The sequence below is a fragment of the Peromyscus eremicus genome, chromosome 9 (assembly GCF_949786415.1).
Source record: "Peromyscus eremicus chromosome 9, PerEre_H2_v1, whole genome shotgun sequence".
Classification (NCBI taxonomy): domain Eukaryota; kingdom Metazoa; phylum Chordata; class Mammalia; order Rodentia; family Cricetidae; genus Peromyscus; species Peromyscus eremicus.
In genome coordinates this window covers 56,308,359-56,331,082 of record NC_081425.1, presented here as the reverse complement: position 1 = coordinate 56,331,082, position 22,724 = coordinate 56,308,359, and the positions used below count along the sequence as shown (strand labels likewise).

The 22,724-nt window shown below is 45.3% G+C and overlaps 2 protein-coding genes across 4 annotated transcripts in view; one reads left to right on the top strand and one right to left on the bottom strand.

Annotated features, from left to right (window-relative positions):
* The window catches only part of Elp3 (elongator acetyltransferase complex subunit 3), a 68,780-nt gene extending 67,893 nt beyond the window's left edge, over positions 1 to 887 (bottom strand). Inside the window, exon 1 of one of the 3 annotated variants that reach the window (XM_059273453.1) lies at positions 760 to 887. In XM_059273453.1, coding sequence (XP_059129436.1) covers positions 760 to 778 — 19 coding nt within the window. In that variant the 5' untranslated portion in view covers positions 779 to 887. The other 2 variants (XM_059273455.1, XM_059273454.1) reach the window with 2 other exon arrangements.
* A 12,885-nt stretch (positions 888 to 13,772) lies between these two features.
* Positions 13,773 to 22,724, top strand: part of Nuggc (nuclear GTPase, germinal center associated) — a 43,226-nt gene continuing 34,274 nt past the window's right edge. Inside the window, exons 1-5 of the mRNA XM_059273064.1 lie at positions 13,773 to 13,848; positions 15,529 to 15,633; positions 16,188 to 16,296; positions 19,057 to 19,279; positions 20,431 to 20,661. Coding sequence (XP_059129047.1) covers positions 13,773 to 13,848; positions 15,529 to 15,633; positions 16,188 to 16,296; positions 19,057 to 19,279; positions 20,431 to 20,661 — 744 coding nt within the window. The remainder of the gene's footprint in view (positions 13,849 to 15,528; positions 15,634 to 16,187; positions 16,297 to 19,056; positions 19,280 to 20,430; positions 20,662 to 22,724) is intronic.

Sequence of the window (22,724 nt, the reverse complement as noted above, 5' to 3'; positions counted from 1 at the left end):
AGAAACCCTGTCTCGAAAAACAAAAAACAAAAACAAAAAACAAACAAATAAATGACTTAATTCTTCCGGGCGGTGGTGGCGCACGCCTTTAATCCCAGCACTTGGGAGGCAGAGCCAGGCAAATCTCTGTGAATTCGAGTCCAGCCTGGTCTACGAAGTGAGCTCCAGGACAGGCTCCAAAGCTACACAGAGAAACCCTGTCTCGAAAACAAACAAACAACAACAAAAAAAAATCCCCCCCAAAAAAATACAAAAAGCAAAACAAAACAAAATGACTTCATTTTGTTGAAAAACCTGCAAAGCATTGCTCCAGGCTATCCCGGAGGTAAAATAAATGGGAGTAAGTTCACGTAAAGCTGTTGCACAAACCGCATGGATAATTCCCACTTTTGGGGGCGTACCAACGCCTTTCCTCCTTGAAGATTTAAAAACAACTCAAATCAACACGTTCAATTAAGTCGCCACAAATTAAACTGCAAAGCGCTAAATCCACCTCCCACCTTAACTCCCGTAAAGACCCGTCTTCGAGTAACGGTTCCATTCACCCATCCACACAAAGGACAACACGTAGTCATTTTGAAAGAGGAATCAGAGAGAAGAGACTGGTTCACAAAGCACGCAGATAAAAGGAGGCCAGCCCACCCCAAGTCGAAGCGTTCCGGACAAGGGAGCAGAATCCCGTGGGAACGGGAGATTCAGCCTGTTCTCGCGGGACATCCACCGCCTCCCTTGCCCCTCGTCCCGCTTTTTTTTTTGCACCTTTCCTCTTCTGTTTCATCGCTGCGCGTTGTAGGAGGCTACCGCCACACTACTGTAGTACACACCACGGCTAAAGTTACCAGCCGTAAAGCAACCCGGGACTGTCGTGAAAGCGCATTGAGGGTACCGCACAGCTCTTCCCAGAAGGCAGCGCGCGCGCGGAGCCCCGCCCAGTCTAGGTGGTGGCTCCGGCTGACTCCGACTGGGAGGGGCCGTGCGTGCCGATCCTGGGGATGGGTGCAGAGGAATTCTTGAGGATCGGCAAACCGGACCTGGCTAGTCCTGACCGGACAGTTTATTTAAAGAAGCCCCTCCGAGGAGCCGGGACGGGAGTGAAATGTAGCCAGAGTTCTTAAAGCAAAAGCCTGGGCTCTGACAATTTCCACAAGCGAGGCTGGGCCACGTGTCACGAGCACAGCCAACCATGTTGGGAAGAGGGACAGATAAAGGAGACCAGTGGTTCCCCCACCCCCACCCCCACACACCCACACCCGAGCCTGTCTTTGGGGTGTTGACATAAGCGTTAGTTTTTAAAGGTGATGGAAGAATTGAAGACAGGAGGCAAAGAGGCATGTTTATTTAAACAGTCCTGGGTAAGGTGTGCTCGGGTTGATCATTGTCTCAGTCTTTATTGCCGACATCCCTCCAGGAGATCCATCTGGCTCCTACAAGATCATCACTTCACGCTCCAGGGTGCAGCCCTGACATCACTGCTAATGGTCCTTATATGGTCAGGAGTCTGCCCTTCGAGGCTTTGTTTTCTCTGGAATCAAGGTGACGGCAGGTTTAGGACAACGATTTATTTCTGTACCTTCAGCCAAAGTAAAGGAGACAAATAGACACAAAATGAAGTTACTTATGGGCTCAAGTGGGAGGCTCAATGCTTTTTTTCTTCCCCCCGCCCCCCCCCCCCCCCGCCTCCCCAAAAGAGCATTCAAGTATCTGTTTCAAGAATGTGGATGTGAGTGGCCCCTGCATGGGGGCTTAGGAGCCCAGGCACAGCACACATAGGGGGAGCCCGGCTAGAAATCCCACACACCATGAGCATTAGACCTTCACTGTGATGAAATCTAAGCTCTGGTTTTCCTGAAAGACACTAGGCAAGAAGCAGGTATCAGGAGGTTCCCCAGTCTCAGATGAATGACACCTCTTTCTTGCTAACTCGAGAAAACACTGGGTGAGACACCATGTATCTCCATCTGGAGATAGGAATAATTTGTCTTGAAACCCTTCCATGATCTCCTTTGTCCATGGGCCAGATATTAAGAATTCTTCACATCAATAAAGGCTGGAAGATGTGATGCTTCCAATTCCTTACTTCCCACTAGAGTTGAGGTAGCTCTGATTTTGGTGCCACCACCACACTGAAACTGTTCTGGTCAAGATTGAGATTTTTTTTCAAATCATCTTAATATCACCCTCCTGTCAACAAAAATAAATTAGCTTCCCTGAAAATATTTTAGGATAGGGGTCCCCACTCTAGAATTTTTCTATTATTTTTTTCAGATTTTTGTGGATACCTCTGTCTCATGTCAAGATACTGACTGGTCTGCAGGAGTCACTTGATCCTGTCTCTTTCTAGTGATTGCCCAGAGTTCCATGGTTTTAGGTATCACCTCTCTGCTCTCAGGTTTATAGTCCAACCCCAGCCTCTTCCCTGTTTGTCATCGTGTTAGATTTTGTTACATATGTCAATATGTATATCTCAAAAAATTAGCATGTATAAAACAGAAATCCTCTACAATTGAGTCTATGCTGGCTAGTCTTATGTCAGCTTGACACACAAACTAGTTATCTAAAGGAGGAAATGCCAGTTGAGAAAATGCCTCCATAAGATCTGGCTGTAAGCGAGCCTGTAGGGTATTTTCTTAATTACTGATCAGTGGGAGAGGTAGGGCCCAGCCCATTGTGGGTGGTACCATCCTTGGGCAGGTGGTCTTGGGTTCTATAAGAAAGCAGGCTGAGCAGGGGCTAGAGAGATGGCTCAGAGGTTAAGAGCACTGCTTGCTCTTCCAAAGGTCCTGAGTTCAATTCCCAGCAAGCACATGGTGGCTTACAACCATCTGTAATGAGATCTGGTGCCCTCTTCTGGCCTGCAGGGATACATGCAGATAGAACACTGTATACATAATAAATAAATCTTTAAAAAAAGAAAGTAGGCTGAGCAAGCCATGGGAAGCAAGCCAGTAAGCAGCACCACTCCCTCTGCATCAGCTCCTGCCTCCAGGTTCCTGCCCTGTTTGAGTTCCTGTTCTGTCTTCCTTTGGTGATGAACTACGATGGGAAATATAAGCCAAATGAATCCTTTCCTCTCTAAAATGAATCCTTTCCTCTCTAACTTACTTTGGTTATGGTGTTTCATCTTAGCAATAGAAACCCTCACTAAGACAGACTTCAATGTTATCAAGGCTTGGGAAGCACTGAATAAGACAAAAGATTATTGTGCCTCAAATCAGGGTAGAAAGCCATGGAAGTGGGTAAGATGCTGAAAACATTTTTGATGATTTCAGTAGGCCTTCCACTCAGTGTGGAATTAGGGGAAAAAAGAGACATGAAGTGTGAGACCACAGCTTTTGGATCAAGGAAAGAGGATGATGTAGTTGTCATTATCTGATATGAGGTGTTTCAGAGGAGCTGGCTTTGGGTCTGTTGTATTTGAAATGCCTAGTGAGTGATGAACCATGAAAGAGGTTATAGCTTGAGATCCCAGTTGAGAGCTTTAGATGTATGCTGAAGTTCTAAGTTGTGAAACAGGGTAAAAGAAGAGGCTGAGGTCTACATGCTGGGGTATTCTATTATTAACAGATCAGAGACAAGACTAGTGACTAACAAGGAGACTGGCCGGGTACATCTAGGAGATGGAAGAAAACCCAGGGGAGTGTGGGAGACCTAGGAGCCGAGTAAACAATGTCAAGGAACAGGGAGTTATCAGCAGGGTCAGACACTGCTGAGGACTCAAGGAAGATGAGGATTGAGTTGATCAGGCCCATGGGGGACTGTGATGAGAACAGTTTTGGGGGAAGAGGAAGGGTCCCAGCTTGATTGGAGTAGGTTTATGTGATTGCCAGTCTTGGTTATCAACTTGATAGAGTTGGAGGAGGGAACTTCATTGAAAATTTGTCTCTATCAGATTGGCCTAGGGGGCATTTTCTTGATGGCTCACTGATGGAAGAGGGCCCAGCTCACTTGCATGGTATCATCCCTGAGCGGGTGGGCATAGGTTGTATAAGACAGGTAGCTGAGTGTGAGCCTGGGAGCAAGCCAATAGTTTCTGCTTTACTTCCTGCTCAAACTCCTGACCCGCCTTTCTTCACTCCTGTGACTTAGAAGTGTAAGCCAAATGAACCATTTTCTCCTGAAGTTGCTTTGGTTAGGGTGTTATCACAGCAAGAGAACACAAAGTAGGACAGCTTATAATCGATGCATAAGAGAGGAGGGGGTTTCAGATAACTTGGAGATTTGTTGTGAGGAAGTACAGATAAGTGGGGTAGTGGCGAGGAATCTGAGGTCAAGGGGGTGATGCAAAATGGCAGTGGGTTTGCATGTAGATCCAACGTTGCGAGGTTGGATTTGATAGATTAGGAAGAGGAAGTGTTCTACTTAATCCTTTGATTTGAGGATGGGTGGGAGCTGATGCAGAAGAGAAGACACGTTATCTTTTGATGGACACTTGGGCAGCTCATCTGTTAACGTGTTGGAGTGAAGAGCAGTGATGGGTGTGGGGTGTGATGATGCTATGTGCAAATTCTCTTTCATTGGCTTTGATATGTTGATGAATTCAATGGGAATTCAGCTGTCAGGGTGACCAAACTTCTAACCAGCCTAGCTAGCGTTTGGGTGTCTAGTGTCACGTGCTAAGGACTGCCATGAAGAACCCAGGTATTTTTAACAGCTCCCCAACTGTTGTGTGATATTTTGTTTCTGTTCTGACAAATAAAGCTTGCCTGGCAATCAGAGGGAGGAGCTAGCCACCAGTTAACAATAGAGGCCAGGCAGTAGTGGCACACACCTTTAATCCCAGCACTTGAGAGGAGGAAGCAGAAAGATCAGGAGTTCAAGACCACCCCTGGGCTACACAAGGTTGAACCAGTCTAAAAGAGAAACAGAGCTGGGTGGTGGTAGTACACGCCTTTAATCCCAGCACTTGGGAAGTGGAGACAGGATTCATGCTCCCATTCTGTCTGAGGACTCTTAGAGGTGAGTTCCTAGTGGATGCTTCTTTGCTTCTCTGATCTTTCAGCTTTCACCCTCAATATCTGACTCCGGGTTTTTATTGTTAAGACTAATTAGGATCTCATTTCACCCAACTTATTTTAAAGTGACCTAATAGCACTTCTGAATACAGTTAGCCATTGAGACAAGAAAATCGTCAGTAGGGGGCAAGCTAAGCTTGTGTTGTATGCTTATAAGTGGTGATCTTGTGATATGTTGGTTTTCTGTTTTGAAATTTATATTGGCCAAAAATATAAAAATAAAATACAAAAAACCCAAAGGGGGAAAAGTCTCTGAAATCTATATTGATATTTTAGTATCTTGCTTATGTCGGGAGGACCCATCCTGTCAAAAGTTCAAAGCAGTTTTTGAGATACTCAAAATATTTGTCTTCAATCCTGCCCACGTTAGGATTTTGTCACTTTCTGACCCACATTTTGGACTAAACACACACCTAGAGTCCCTGAGCGTTGTCCTAGTAACGGTCAAACTGACACCCGGGGTAACAGTCCACAGATGGAGGTTGAAAGAATGTACTTTCTGGTGTACTCAGTCTGATTGACAGGGTAGCCAACCTTCACAAAGGAGGAGCTTTTATTTTCCTCCTTCTCTACTGGGCAGTACTCTAAAAACATTCGTTTTTAAAAACAAGGATCTTGTAAGTTAAGACTCGTCTAGGCTACATAGTGAGACCCTATCTTAAAAGAAAACAAAAATACAATTTTTTAAAAATAAAAGAGATCTAAACTTTAATTTCTCAAAAGAATTATTTGAATCTGGTTTTCCACTTTTTTTTCTACAATCAAGCCCAATAGCATTTTATTTTTGATGGAATGTATTTGGGGTTAACGTTGAGTTTGTGTCAAAATTGGCTTTATTGACCATATCCTTCCTCCACCTGCCTCAGTCATGCACATTTGGGTATCTGGGAACCAGCCCTTTGTCTCTCCTGCCCTGGATCCATCTGGATGGCAGTTACCCCCAGAGAAAGTATGCTGTGGCAAGATGCTGCAGTCTGTTTTGGTAGGAAGTGTGGTCAAATCCTGCCTGACTGTGGGAAGGCAGGAGGCGGAGGTGCATGATCCCCGGTTCACATGCAACTGAAGTTTAAATGAAAACAGAAAACAGCTTCTCTCCATACTGAGGGAGGAAGTCGTGGTAAATAGAAAATAGAAAACAGCGTATCTCCGTATTGAGAGAAGAAGTTAGGGTAAATAGCCTAGTGTGGTTAGTTTCACTTCCGCTGTGCTTATAGATGTGGCTTTAGGACTGTGATCGCCGAGGGCCCTATCTAGTGGGTCCTTGGTGTCTCCACCATCTGTATCGATGTCTCTATTAGCTACTGTTTTACTTGTGGACGCCTGGAACTGAAGCGAAACTGTTTGGGATTTTTTTTTTTTAATCTTTTTGCTTTTTATTTTCTGTTCAGCAACATCTGGTAAGTTGTCTTTCTTATGTATTCTGTGCTATGATTTGTGGGATTTTATTTAATAATAGAGGCTTAAAAATGAGTAGTTTTAGATGTACAGAAGACTTGAGAAAATAGTTTGTGTAACCTGCCCTCCAATTATCCTGATTATCCTGGAGTGGCACGTTAGTCATGAATGAGTCCATAGTCATGAATGAGCATGAGTGCTAAGGAATGTCTATGTCTAATGAATGAAGGTTCTGAGTCTATATCCAGGGTCCATATTCTACTGGACCCCATCCAGGACACCGTATCACACTTGGCGGTTCTGTCTCTGTAGGTTCTTCTTGGCTGTTATCTGAGACTTTTCTTGTTTTTTGATGGTATTGACAATTTTGAAGGGTATTGATCTGGTACTTTGTAAGATTCTCTGCTATTGGCATTTTTTCTGATATTTTTTTCATACTTAGATTAGCATTAGGGGTTGGGGGAAGAAGACCACAGAGCTGAAGTCGTTCTCATCACACCTCCAGGAGAATAAACAGCATCTCCTTGAGCTGTAACTATTGGTGCTGATTTGGATCACCTGGCTGGGTGGTATTTGGTGAATTACTCCTTTCTCCAATTCCCATATTGTACTTCTCAGAAGAAAGTCAGGACCCAAAATGTCCCCAAGGACATGTACTTCTGCCCATGAGGATGAGGTAGCCACATAAATGCTGGAAATCTTCTGTATGGGACACTTGTCTCTTTTCTGTGGACTGACTTTCTCAAAGTGAGTTACAGGTTTCTTGCTTTCCACCTTGCTGAGTGAGGCAGGGAGCCTCTTGCTTCTTGAACTGTTCTGCTCAGTGAACTCCAGGCTAGGCAGCCTGGGAGCTTCCAGCTGAGTCTCCCGTCTCCACCTTCCACCTCTCTGTAAGAGTGCCAGAATTGGAGACATGTTCTGAGGGGGGACCTTGCTGCAGGTGTGTGCAGCAAACAGGTAACTGCTGAGCCATCTCCTTGGCACAAGATGAGTTATTTCTTAAGAGAAAATGAATTTCGTCTTTTTGTTTGTGTGAGTGAATGTTAAGGCCTTATCAATACCAATACCCTAGAAATGGGAAGAATAAAAATTTAATTTGATTTAAAAAAAATGATACATTTTAGGTAATCCAGACCATTCCTCACAAAATAAAACAGCCAGTGCAGGCACTGTTGGGGTCATACGGGTTCATGACAACGAGAAATGTTTCCTCTCATTACTGGGACGAGCTTGGGAAAGGAAAACAAAAGGTTGAATTTTATTTCATCAGAATTGGATGATAATCTGCTTAACTCCTCACGCATTCACCTAGGGGGAACACTGGCAGCAAAGCGTGTCGCCCCATGCCCTTTCTGCCTCCGACAGGCACGTAACATGGGACACACTGGCTGATGGGTTAAGTGACAACCACATCTTTTCCTCCAGGCATTTGAAGGTTTGGCTTGAGAGCTCCCGTCATTTAACTGCTCTTGACCCTGCGGTCAGGTGACCCATCACCTTACTGTGTGACTGTGGACAAGCTCCTTCCCCTCTCTCTGCTTCAGAGTCCATATCCGTAAACTAAAAGCCCTGATATTCTTTAACTCCGCTCTCCACAGCTGTCCCCCGCTAGGGATGATGAGTCTGCGTCACTTCTCACACTGTCCTAAGCCACGACAGGCAAACGAAAGGGAGGGTAAGACAGAGGCAAGAATAACTGTCAGTTATTTAACAGGAAACCAGCAGCAGGCAGCCATCCCTTGCATAACCTGCAATGCACCATTTAAAAGATGCTATTCTTGGGCTCAGGGCATGTAAATAAGCCCTAAAAGCGAAACAGCAGGGCTGGCCGCGCAGCAGAAACACAGGTGGACTGTGATGAGCTCACAGGAGTCCGGAAGTTTTGGACTGCTTTGGATTGGTTCTTCACAGAAACCAATCCGAGTCCCCCCACCACACCCCAGCATTATTACCTCCTTGAATTCTGGCATCAGCTGAGAACATTTTTTTTTTCTTAAAGATTTATTTGTTTTTATTATGTATACAGTGTTCTGCCTGCAGGCCAGAAGAGGGCGCCAGATCTCATTACAGATAGTTGTGAGCCACCGTGTGCTTGCTGGAGAATTGAACTCAGAACCTCTGGGAGAATAGCCAGTGCTCTTAACCTCTGAGCCATCTCTCCAGCCCCCAAGGTGGGGGGGGGGTTGTTTTTAAGACCGTGAACTCAGCACTGAGGCCATCTCAGGCATGCTGCTCCACTCTTCGGGGGCCCTAATGACTGTCACGCTGCTGGTGGCATTGCAGAATGAGGATTGTCATCCTTTTAGCGTCTCTTTACACCAGAGAACACACCATCTGCTTACAGATGGGAAACCCAAGCCCCAGAGCGGCAAGGTGACTGGGGGGAAGCCCCACAGCTCCATAGCCCTTTTGGTTGGTAGGAGAATGAGAAGAGAGTGGTCGTAGCCACTACAGTGTTCAGTTCATATTGATCGGCTAGCCTCTTAGATTGGTTTTCCTTTTGCTCTCTTTGGAGAGGATTTTTGTCCATTTTCTAGTGTCTTTGCCGACCAAATGGCCCCTTCCTCACAGTCTTTGAACTTGGCAGAAGGAATCCGAAACCTAAATTCTTATAACCCCATTTCAGGTAATTCCCATTGTTTCCACGTACATTAATTAGGGTCACGAATTCCTTGTGTACTGGTACGATGGCTGCTGTTTTGATGAGAAGCTCATGGTTTGGTGTCTGCCTTGATGGAGCTAAACTCAGTCTAGCCCTGGGCAGATATGTGCCAACAGATTTTTCTGGACATCATGTGCTGTTGATGCAGTAAATGAAGTCAGTTGAACCTTCCCCTGACCTTGAAAGAAGCCCAAACCACGGCTCATATTCCAGCATCCAGTGAGCATGCCTGCTTCGTCTCCCAACTCCGTGTACTTTTGAAAATGTGCTTTGATCCCCAGCCCTCTGAAACGGAAGGGCGTTACTCTCGAGATGGATCTCAATGCATCTTCAAATCTAGAGCCTGAGAAATGTTCATGTAGCCGGATGACAGTGTGGCAATGATGCTTTGGCCGCGGTCCATTTGTTCTTTTGGGTTTTGTTTGGACTCACTAGTCCCACTCGCCCTGGAATTTGAATTCTAGAACACTGATTGTCCCGGCAAACCACAGAATTTTGTCCAACAGTGGGACCATACGTTATCTTTGGTCTGCAGTATTCACAACGGCAACATAATGGCTAACGTTCCGTGTGATGGTGGCTCACTGGCCCACCCGTTCTTTAGAAAACAGCAGGGCTTCCTGTTACTGCCTCATTTGTACTGGAAGTCAGACAGGCCTTACGGTAGAGTGGCCATGTTGTAGTTCATCCGCCTTTTCTGTCCTCACTCACTTTGTTCCTGATGCGGTTTAGTAGTTTTAGTGTTTTTAACAGTGCTTTTAAAACTATTTGTTTATGTTGTGTATATGGGTGTTTTGCCTATGTACATGCCTATGCACTATGTGTGTGCCCACTATCCACAAAGGCCAGAAGAGGGCATTGAATCCCCTGGAACCAGAGTTATTGATGGTTGTGAGCCACCATGTGGGTGCTAGGAATCAACCTTGGTCCTCTCTGCAAGAACAGTCAGTGCTCTTAACCATCTCTCCTGTTCCAAGTATCTCATGATATGTGACTTTGGGCATTTCCTCTCCTGGCATTTCCGCTATGTGCTTCAAACAAGAACGCAGAATCTCAAAATGTTTGAAGGTGAGTCCGTTACCAGATGGTCATACACATAGCTGCCATTTTTTAGACTTCTCTAGTATCAGAAAACCTTAGTTCAATAGGAGGAGGAAACATAAACCATGGTTACTGAGCTGAGCATAGTGGTACATACCTATAATTCCAGCACTCCAGGGTTTGAGGAAAGAGAGTCGTGAGTTGGAGACCAATCTGGGCCTAAGCTGCATAGAAGGATGCTGTGGAAAGCAGGGGCGGAGAAAGAGAAAGGCAGAAGGCCCCATGCTTCAGGGCTGCATACAGTCAACCCCCAGTCAGGTGTCTTCCTGTTGAGGTGGGGTGAGGAAGGTCCAGAAGACCAAACCACCGGACCTCTCCTTCCCTGCTCAGTATGCAGCCACGAAGCTCCAGGCCTGAGAAACGGCGTGTAGACATCCCAGCTTCAAGCTGACTCTTGCTGGAAATAAATGTCATTGGCACAGGTTCAAGTTCACCTGACTGGGGCACTGACCTTGCCCAAAGCAGCCAATGTGTAGAACTTGACGTCCACGGCTCTGGTCACCAGAGGCGCGTTCTCATTTCAGAATGAGTTGTCCTAAAGATCTTAGGCAATATCAAATTAAACCGCCCTAGATGATGTGTGTGATGGAGGACCAATGATCACGTATTGATCTTTGTCACATCTAATGTCAATGAGTGATGTGTGAGGCACTGTGAGAGTTTCAAAGAGAAGTGAGAAGGCACCCTGCTCTTTAGACTATTGCAAGCTAGTGGAAGATACAGAACACAGCACATTTGTGTATTCTTACTTTAGAAAGGTTGTATTTTTAATTTTTATTTTATTTATTTATTTATTTTTTGGTTTTTCAAGACGGGTTTCTCTGTGTAGCTTTGCGCCTTTCCTGGATCTCGCTCTGGAGACCAGGCTGGCCTCGAACTCACAGAGATCCGCCTGCCTCTGCCTCCCGAGTGCTGGGATTAAAGGTGTGCACCACTACCGCCTAGCGTACTTTTATTTCTTAGTGAGACACAGGGTCTTGCTGTGTAGCCCAGGCTGGCCTTGAATTTGTGATTCTCTTGTTTCAGTCTGTCAGGTAGTGGGATTGTTATACCCCCGCCACCCCTGCCCCCACCCCCTGGGCTGGTTTTTGTACTTTTAATGTGTGTGTCTTTCTTCTTTGTTCTTTGTCCCTTCAGGCTGGCTTCTTAAGCAGGCAGAAGGAGCAACTGACTTAGCAGGAAATGGCAGAAGCAGAGGCTTCGGAGGGTGTGATGCCACACTCAGGTAACACTCCCGAAATGACCTGAAGTAGGACCTGGCTGCTGTTGGTTTGGTCGAAGGCTCAGACTGTCACCATAGCTGCCACTCCTTGCTCTTTAGCTGGATGCTGTTTTCTGACGAGTTAGTAAGAATGGATGTCAATTTTTAAAAGCAATAACCAAAGTAGTCTATTCACAACAAAGTGAGTTGTCCAATGATCAGTTGTGTATGTGAGGTTTCCTGCCTTAAAAGTAGTTTCTACAACACGAGCTTGGACTCTCTGAAATCCAAGGAAGCAAGGTGAGGCCCTTGGAATAGTAGCAGGTGGCTTTCCTTAGAAGGGGAGAGACAGGCCTAAGAAGTGTCTTGTTGAAGGACAAGTCCATTGGAGTCAGTGTGGGCAAACTTCCCCCCTCAGTGGGCTGGTGGGAGGTCTCTTGGGCCACAGCAAGTATCTCTTTGAGGAAGCTAAGAGGGGGTAGCTCTCAGGAACTGGAACAGGGTATATCAAATCATCCTTGTTTTCAGAACTGAGGAGGAAAATCCTTCTCATCACTATGGAAACAACTTCCTTAGGGGAAAGTGAATCGATATTTTCAGGTCTGTGTGGATAGCAGCCGTCACATGAAGCCTGGCTGGACACATACAAAAACCCTGTAATTTCTGGGTCCCCCGGGCTGAGTTCGGAGGTAAGGAGGGGATCCTTTGCTTTAGCAATGGTCTAAATGGACCACAGAACTGCGTATGTTGGGGATCGGTTTTAAAAAGTGGCACCTCCTACTTCCATCCACCCCTCTTGCTCTTTACTAGAATAATTCAATGTAGCTGGAGGGCCAAGCAATTGTAGGGGATAATAAGAACTATGGTCCACATTCGGGCCAGTTCATTCCAGCTAGGTTAATAGACCCATTCATGGTATAAACCCAATATGGAGTATTTTATCCTCTTTAGGTAGTTTTTCCTTTTTGGAACTGAGAAAAGAATTTCTAAACCTGTTATTTTACCTGAATTTTTACCCCAAGCTCCCACACATATCAGATTAATTGCTGGGTCTCACAAAGTTGAAGTAAGGGCTCTGGATAGATGGGTTTGTTCCTTGTTTGATGCATATGGCTAAGAGACTGTGTGAATATTGTTCATACAAGAGCACTTGAGTTTCAAAGTAGACATCCTTTTACATTATTTCGCAGATGACTGTGCATGCATCCTGGCATTCTGAGCCGCTTCCTGGTCTTCAGCATTTGGCTTACACCTGGCCCAGGCTTTCGAGTAGCATGCTCTTTTCTGCCTCTTCCTCTCTGGCTGAAGCCACAGAACTAGCAACTGCTTGGTATTTAGTTCTAATGCAGTCCTGAAGTTGAGCCAGGATGGATGTTTGCAGTTGAGATCAATCGCTTCCTGGGATAGAAGGATCTAGTGAATGAGCTTTTCATATGTCACAGCAGAAGCATGAGGTGTCAGCCACTCAAGCTTGGCACATGTGTGGCTCTGCACTGGAATCTTCTGTGGTATATGAGCTGGCTCCAGAAAGCAGCCAAGTCTGTGCTGGAAGATGCAAGACTGAAGAGGTGGTGGTGGAGGGCTGTGAATGATGTGTGGGAGACCCACATCTGGAGCCCAGTGATGCGCTCTGGGGCTTCTGCTTAGGATGCTACCCTGGGTCCCCACTGAAGTGCCTCATCAGTCCATCAAGGAACTTGACCTTCTTAGGCCACATTCAGCTTTGGGGTTTTATATACTCTTTACGTGAGCTCAGAGTGGCATCTCTAGGGACCAGCTGTTCCAGGTCACTCCATGGCTATTTCCCTGGTAACCAGCAAACCCCAGGAACACTGGGTTAGGATCATTTCCAGCAACTTTTGCCCCAGAGACCAAGCTGTTATCCCTTTCTATCCAGGCACTACCAATGAGGTGTGTTTTCTAAATCTAAAGCACAGCTCTCCTTGGGCTTATGGCCCCTACCTCATAACCAAGTCATCATGTAAGTAAATGAATGACTCCTGCAGACTTCAAAGACCTTCTCCTGATTTTTATTTCTTCCTTCTTAAGGAAGCAGCTGCTAATGTCTGTAAGTGAAGAAGCATGGGGCGGGGGTGCTTTCCCTAATTAATCTCCCAAAGGCATCTTTTATTTCATTTTATCTTTTTGTGGTATTAGGGATTGAACCCAGGGCCTCATGTAGGCCAGTTAAGTATTCTACCATTGAGCCATATCCCCATTCCTTTTTTTTTTGAGACAGCGACAAAGATGGTTTATTGTACACGAGTTACACCCGGCCACAGTGGGAACAGAACGAGTCCAGAATGCACGGGTCCGGGGCGGAGGGCGGCGGGGCTGGTATGGCTGTAACGAAGGTCGGGGCGAGCCGGTGGCGATGTTCCAGGTCCGTCCGACTCCCGCGATGGTAGCACACAGCCCGGCGACTTGCAAAGCCCCGGCCTTCGGCATGCCTTGCTTCCGGCTCCTCTGGCCCCGCGGTGCGGTGCACAAGCCCCGTTTACTTGGACCTCTGCCTCATCTTTCTCCTCCTGCGCTTCAGCCTGCGCATTCGCTTCTTCCTCCACTTCGCTCTCATGGCACAGGGGTCCTCAGGAAGATGGCGCTAAGGCCGAGAGCCCCATTCCTTTTTTATTTTCAACTTGTGTATGTAGAAATGGTGCATGCATTTGCATGTGTTCATGTGGGTGTGCATTTGTACGTGTGTACAGATGCATGTGGGTGGGTATGCACATGTTTGAATATGCATATGAGAAGCCAGAGGTAAATGTAGGCTGTTTTCCTCAGTTGTTCACCTTGTTTTTATTTTTACATTTTATAAAATCTTTATTGACAAATAATTCACATAGTATACAATTTGCCTGTTTGCACAATTTGATAGACTTTAGTCCAGCATCCTCATAGGCCTATGACACCATCACCACTTTCTATTTTAGAACATCGCTGCCTTTAGTTTCATAAACACATACAATGTATGGTGATTACATTCCATCTTATTTTTTGAGACAGAGTCTCTCATTGAACCTCAAGCTTGCCAGGCTGGCCAGGGAGCTCCAGAGATCTGCCTATCTCTGCCTCTGCCATGCTGGGATCAAAGCTGGCCCACCATGGTTTTTATGTAGGTGCTGGTGATTGGACTGTGGTCCTCATGCTGTGCCATATGCACGTTACTTGCTAAGCCATCTCCCAGTCTCTATTTTAACCTTTCATTTTGAGATAAGCTTTACTAGGTGTCCCAGCCTGATCTATCTAGATCCCATGATCTCCCTGCCTCAGCCTCCTGAGTAGCTGGGAGTACAGTCATGCACTAGCAGGCCCAGCTGAAAGGCATCCACTGTATAGGGAACCCTCTCATACTGCTTCAGTACTTCCATTTTACCAGCCTTTCAGTTGACAGATGAGGAAGGACTCTGAGGCTTAGCAGAAGACACTGCCTTGGATACATGCTTGCTTTCCCTTCTGTTTTGTGTCTGATGGAGATCTGAAAGGCCTGTCTGTTCCCTGCACTTAACCCTGCTTTGAGATTTCCCCAGTGGATTTCTTAACACTTACATTTGATGAACAGTATCCAGCTACTTTGGTTTCTAAGGACATGCAAATAGAACTCTGCATCTGGAGAGTAATGTCGGAACAGGATGTATGATGGTTAATATTGCTTGTCAGCTTGACAGGACCCAGAATCACCTAGAGACTGGCCTAAGAGCATGTCTTTGAAGGAGTTCCTAGATTGGGTTAATTGGGATGGGAGGACTCGCCCTGAATATGGTGGCACCAGTCCATTATGCCAGGGTCCTGGACTGAAAAAATACCAAAAGTGAGCTGTGTCCCGGTATACATTACTCCCTGCTTCCTGACTGCTGATACTGTGTGACCCGCTGGCTGCCTTGCATTCCTGTCACACAAGCCCAAATAAGTCCTTCCTTCCTTAGGTGCTTTTTGTCAGGATAGTTTGTCACAGATAACACAAAAGTACCTGATAAAAGGTGCAACAAGTGCAATGACCCTGAGAATTAGGTCCTGAATTGAGACGACCGCTCAGAGTAGGCAGAGCTGGCCGGGGTGCTCTGAGCCCTTTTGATTGTGTGCACTGGCAGAGGTGAGGCAAAGATCCTCTGCCCGCCCTCCACCTGTAATTCTCTGTATCCTCTGTTTATCCCTAGTTGACTGTGATCTGTTTAAAGAACCCGTGAAGAAAAGACGCAAGTCACATCGAGAGCAGCAGTTCCAAGCATTTCCCTCTGCGGAGCAAAGTGCTCTTAAGGAATGTGAGTGTTGTGAAATGCTGGTGTGGCTGTGGTAACAGGACTCTGTCTTTCGCAAACAGGTGCAGATGCTCAGAGGGGAGATGTTAAGTTCTGAGGGCAAGGGAACATCTCCACCATGCTCCTTAGAGTCTCCACAGAGATATGTAACTTGACCATTTACGTCCAGGCTGCTCTGAAGAGGAGGTTGTTATCAAAATAGCCTTTTCCGGATGAGAAGACAGTCTATAGATGGTTAGCTAGGTGCTTTGGTGGGTGTTTATACAGAATCCACAGGGGAGACGGCTCTAGAAGGACTAAAATCCATGGAAACACACAGAGAATTTCTGTGGTAAGGGGTGTGCTGGGTACGCTGGTCTCTGGAGGTGATCAGAATCAACATTGCCTGTTGATGAACACTTATCTCCAGTGGCAGACAGCTTGTTTGCTGGTTTAATTGACTTCTCATTTCACTGAATTCTCTTCCTTCCCTGCAGTATTCAGTAGGCTCCTTTGGGGACCTGGCTCTCTTTCTCCGCCAGGTACACCCCCAGACAATCCATTTCTATTGATTCCAGATGAAAAATTGGAGTCTCGGACCAGGAGGATTTTGAGCAACACTTACCAGAAGATGATTCAGTCTGTCTTCCTGGATGATAGCATTCCCAGTGGACTCAAGTATCTCATGTGAGTCTGGAGTGTGCACCCTCCAATCTGATGCTACACCTCACCAGGAAAAACAAAAAGTGCTTTCAGTTAGAAACAGAATGGAAGGATAGGAAAAAACCTCTGTGGCTGGAGGCCCTCTTTTGGGCTGTTTTTGGTTGTTTTTTTTTGTTAGTTAGTTAGTTAGTTAGTTTGTTTTAAGCATTGATAAGTAACCATTGGTGTGTGGTCACTGTTGTCAGCTACTCTACTGTGACTGTCCCGTTTTTACTGAAACTGATGCTCAGAGAGACCAAGTCATGGAGCAAAGTCACACTGTGGATGAGTGGAAATGCTCCAAATGCAGCCAAGCCGTGTGTCACTGAGTTCATCAACTGTTCATACAGAACTGGCTCGAAGGCCCCCAGAGCGAGCCAACGACATAGTTGACCTTGCTCACAGGAGTCTGGGTTGTTCCTTAGACTTTTCTGTAGCGAGTCTTTCTCTGTTCTACCAGTCAGCTCCCAAATCATGGCATGGAGACTTAATTATGAAAACTTGACCAATAGCTTAGGCTTGTTTCTGACTAGCTCTTACAACTTAAAATAACCCATATCTTTTAATCTACATTTTTTTAATGTGGCTCTGTTACCTTTTACTCTGTAATGCCCATGCTGCTTGCTCTCCTCATGACTCCTCCCTTCTTCTTGCCAACATTCTCTGTGCCCTGAAATATTGACCATTTAGCTTTTTATTAAACCAATCACAGTGACATTTACTCACACAGTGTAAATGTTCCACATATGTAAATATTCCACATATGTAAATATTCCACAACATTTCCTCCCTTTTTTCCAAATAAAAAGGAAAGGTTTTAACTCTAAAATAATAAAACTATAAACAACAAGAACAATTATCAGGTAAGAATTACATTTACAATGTCCAGTCCATTTGTATTTGGCATATTTGGAGAAAATACTCCATTATTTATTCTATCTTGATGAGTCCAAAGCTCTGTACCTAATTTACCTTCTATTATAACTAAGGAAAACTGCAGTCATAACTACCTACTCTTCAACTCCATAAAAGACCACAGAAGGACATATTACTTGAGTAAACAGGAAGTGCAGAGCAAACAACTTCCAAAACTAAGAAATGACAGAGACAGCTGGCTACCTGGGCAGTAACCCAAGATTCTTCTTCGATGTTGGGGCATCCATCTTTGGCCCACAGGCCTAGAATATCTGACAGACTTTTCTGTGAAGCAGGAATTTTGAAGGACTGTGTTACCTTGTCTTGGAAAGCTTCAGCAGTCACTTTCTTTGGTGTCCTGCTTATTCAGTTTGGACAGCACACTGTCAGCAGTCGAGGCAAGGGCAGTTTCTTGCCCGAATGGCTAGCTTTTGCCACAAAGAAAGCAAACTTTATATGGAGGTTCTTTGATGCCCATCATCCTTTTATGAAATAGATTGATGACACCAGGAGCAAACATGTCTCACTGTCATGAAAAGCCCTGTTGTTAAAACATCAAAATGCCATATTCTATAGGTCTTTGAAGTGTTTGAAGATCACCTATCTATCTAAAATATACCTCTCTATGACCAAAAACCATCTGCTCCACCTCTTGGGAATATGGGCATTGTGTTTGAGACTGCTTCCTATTGTCTGGGGTGCTGGCATCTTTAGGGGATCCTGGGAAAATTGGGATAATGGTCAAGTCCTGGGAGAGCTAACTGTTGTCTAGTTTTGGTGTGACGGGAAAATGTAGGACTTATCTGAAGTTTTGGCTAGAGTAGTCTGTGAGGCTGGACCATCTCAGCCAGCAGTCTTGAAACTGTTCTGGATGCAGAACTCTGAGGAAACTACAAAAGAGGCTCTCTGAGAGGCTGGATCATCTGGGCTACTTGTCTTTATTGGTGTCTGGTCCCTTTTTTTCTGAAAACACATAAACTTTTAAAGGTAACACATACATCTGCATTAACATAAGTGTAGAATATGCAGTATGCACAAGCCAGTTAAAGATGATTTTTTTGTTTGTTTTATGTTTGAGCAAGTAAAAGGCATCTGTCAACTAAAGTTCATTTGGACTGCATAACCAAACTGTAATATAAATCTCTACCCATGCCATATGAAAGGATGGCATGTAATAAGTCATGAGGACTCTGTAGCCAACAAGATTTATCTTGTCTCATCTCTGATTTGTTCCCATGAAGAGGGATCAGCTTATGTGTCACCTGTCCTGTAGTCTTTCTTGGTTCCTCCCCCATGTCTGTAGCCAAGATACTCAGGAGGTCTTCCCTGGTCAAATCTGATTTCTGTTAACTTGAAAGGAATCCACAGGCTTTTGTTTTGTGGAAACAAAAGCACAACCTCTCCTCCAAGGCAACACATTTTCCATTCTGAGCTTCCATTCTGAAGCCAAGACATCTCTAAAGTATATAGGCTGGTTTAATTCAGCAGTCCCTTCCACAATCCCATGTCTCTCAGCAGCTGTTGTTCACTTTTTCTGTAGGAGTTTTACTAGAGACCAGAACATGCAGTTTCCATGGAATACAAACAAGGATGTCTCACATCTATGTAGACAATATAACGTCTGTGGGGAATTATCTTTACCAAGCATTTTTACCTAGTCCTATTTGCTCCCCAGACCAAGTCTGTGTAGTAAACAGGGAGGCATATTACCCCTTCATCAAAGAAAGGAAGGATACAGTGAGTTGCCCAGGGTCGGACCCTGGTTTCTTTGCGTTCTCTGTTCTGATGTGCTTTGTTTCGTACTTAATGTGCATTCTGAACTGGACACAGAAACCGGCTCCTTGCCTTGATTGAAAAACCGCCAGTGGAGCCCATCTATGTTGGGTTCTTGGGAAGCACCGGCGCTGGAAAGAGCTCTCTGATCAATGCCCTCATCCAGCAAGCGATGTTTCTACCAGTGTCTGGAGAAAGCATTTGCACGTCATGCATCGTACAAGTGAGCTCTGGCTGCTGTGAGCAGTATGAAGCCAAAATCCACCTTCTGTCTGAGCAGGTATGCCAGCCTGCCCTCCTGCCCTCTCTTTTTAACTTTTCCTTTCTTTCCTGAATTTTTCCTCTTTCCACCACCGGAGATTACAATTATATCATTATCAATGCAGAGCAGGGGCTGGGGAGATGGCTCAGTCGGTAAAACGCTTGTAGGACAAGCATGGGGACTTACATTTGGACCTCCAGCATCCAGGGAGGGTGAAAAGCCAGCTGTCTGTAATCCCAGCACTGGGGAGACAGAGATACTGACTGACGCTTGCTAGCCAGCTGAATTGGGGAGCTCCAGGTTCAGTGAGAGATGCTCACTCAAACAAACAAACAAACAAGGTGCAGAGGTGATTGAGGAAAACATCTGATGTCAATCCCTGCCTTCACACATGTGTGTGCATACACGCACACATACATAAGCACACACACACACACACACACACACACACACACACACACACACATATTTATAGGACATTTATCTAATGAAATATACTTCAGTGAAAATATTCTGCAGGGTGAGATGGGGCTTCTGGCCCAGGTCCTGAGGCAATTCCATATGAGACCCTTGGGTCAGCCATTACCCTCTTTAAGCCCCTCTCTCCCCATTATTTTAATTTCCTTTCTGTTACTGTGACCAACACCATGACAAAGAATAACTAAGGAGGGAGGAGGGTTTGTTTGGCTTGTATTTCTAGGTCACAATCTGCCATTGAGGGAAGTCAGGACAGGAACTCAAAGGCAGGAGTCATGGAGGACGGCTGCCTGTTGGCTTGCTCCCTGCCTGGCTCACAGGCCCATCCTCACTTGCTTTTTATGTAGCTCAGGACCATTGGCCCTGAAACGGCATCACACACAGTGGACTTGACCCTCTTCCATCCATTCAGAAAATGAAGACAGCCTCTCCCAGACAGGGCCACAGACCGGCCTGAGTGAGATAGTTCCTCAGTTGAAGCTTCCTGTCTCAGATGCCCTCAGGCTGTGTCAAGTTGAGGAGGCCAACCGTTTACAGGATATTCATTCATTACAGATCAAGGGGTTTAGGGTAGCTGGTTTAGATTTCTGCTTGCAACCCCTGGCCCCCCTCAGGGCCCTGTGCTCTGCATTTCCCCTCATCACCACTCCCTCCACCTGTCCTGAGCAGTGTGGCTTGCTCTGCCTTGGCAGGAGTGGAAGGCGGAGCTGAAGGACTTGACTATGCTCCTGCACAGCGCAGACGGGCCCCGGGGAGAAGAAGTGGATATGTGGGCCAGGGACGACGCAGCAGAAGAAGCTGCCCAGAAGCTACAGATGCTGTATGGCCGTGGGGCAGAAAAGAGGCACTATGAGGATTTGCTTAAGATGAAGCTCCGAGGGAGGATTCCCACCTCCAGGACCATCACTCTTAAAGCAGAGGAGGTAATGTCAGATTTATTGTCCTTTATTATGGGTCTTAAGCATAACAGCTGAATAAATCCAAGGGAATTGTCCAAGGTACAATGATTTCTATTGGAAATAAATTGGTACCCAAAACAGAATTAGCCACCATCCAAGTTATCTTTCATTGTTTATGCCTATAGATGGTAATCTTTGATTTCCAAATGCAGTTTTTATGCTCAGAAAAGACTACAGTTGGGCTGGAGAGATGGTTCAGTGGTTAAGAGCACTAGCTGCTCTTCCAAAGGTCCTGAGTTCAATTCCCAGCAACCACATGGTGGCTCACAACCATCTGTAATGAGATCGGGTGCCCTCTTCTGGCTTGCAGGTATACATACAGACAGGGCACTGTATACATAATAAACACATCTTTAAAAAGGAAAGAAAAAACTACAGTCAGTTGAGGATTAATTTGGGATGGCTTTGAGTGAAGATGAATATATATATATATATCCATTATATATTATATTTTTCATATATATAAAGGCATAAGCAGATGAAATGTATTCATTTGGAGGATTATGGTCTTAGGTTGGTTTCGTGACTCAGCCATGTCAGATTCAACATCTCTGTGGTCTCCTTGGCCTTCCGTGGCACTTGTTGTCTTAGTCATGAGGTTACTACTGAAATGCCAGACACTGCAGCTAGTCTCATGGAAGGAAGTCGACAAATGCTGGCACCAAACACACTTCTCGTCTCAGGAAGTGAAAACATTCCCAGAAACACCCTTGATAAATTTGTGTTTGGATTTCATTCTTCAGAACCGGCCTGGGTGGCTCTTCTTAGCTGTTAGAGAAAAGGCAGCAGCCTGACTTTCTTCCCTGGTTAGATCAACCTCACTCCCTTAGCTCCCCAAACACATGGACACCCAGGCTGGCACGGATGAAGACTGGGATGCTTATCCACTTTCAGAATTGGAATACATTCTGTTATGCTGAAATTCAGAATGTATATTGAGACAAAATAATCTGTGAAGCCAACTTATAAACATTGTACATTAAAGAACCTTGGTTTCCTGGGGGGGGGGAGGGGTAAGGGAAATGGCTCAGCAGGTGAAGGTACTTGCCTGTAATTGGACGTTTCTCTCCCACCCACCTGTTCCCAAATACTTGGCAGCTTCTCAAATAATGGACTTGGAGGCTTAGTATTGCTTATAAATGCTCGGTCGATAGTTCAGGCTTGTTACTAGCTAGCTCTTAAATTAACCCCCATTTCTATTTATGCTTTGCCATGTGGTTCATGGCTTTTTACCTCATTTTCTACAAGTCCTGCTTGCCCAGCAGCTGGCTGGTGTCTCCCTCAACTCCCTGTCTCCATCCTTCTTCCTCCCATCATTCTCGCTGTGTCAGGCTGTCTCACATGATCTCTTCTTGCTATGCTATTGGCCAGTCAGTTTTTAAATTAATAATGAGCATAATCCATAACACTTGCCAGCAAGCCTGACAACCTGAATTTGATCCCTGAGACCCACAAAGTGAAAGGAGAGAACTGATTCCTGCAAGTTGTCCTCTGACTTCCACATGCGCCCTGTGGCATGCATATATGTGAACTTACATGTGTGTGTCATTCTCTCTTTCTGGACCTTTCTGTAGACATTGATCAACAATGACCACCATAGATCCTAGCTTTTCTGTTCTCTGAAGTGTCCCAGTTGAGAACTACTGCCCTGACTGCCAGCATGAATGTATCATTGTTCCCAGATGTATCTGAGCAGGAACAGTAGACTGGAAACTCCCCCTGCCCCCAGTCCCACTCACTGTTGTTGAAATGCTCTAAAAAAGCCTACATATCAAGTACACACACACACAGAGGGAGGAGGATTTATTTATATGTATGTATGTGTATCTACTTGGAAATTTTTAAAAAACCTTTTAAAAGATTGATTTTTTTTATCAATTTTTAATTTGGAAAATATGGTCACTACGCTATGGTTGATTTTCTATAATTATACATGAGATTCCCAGTAACTAAATTCTTCACACTTGCCTTCTGCCATGTGGAGAAAATATGCTCTAAGCAAAATTTAGAAAACTGCATCAATTTTA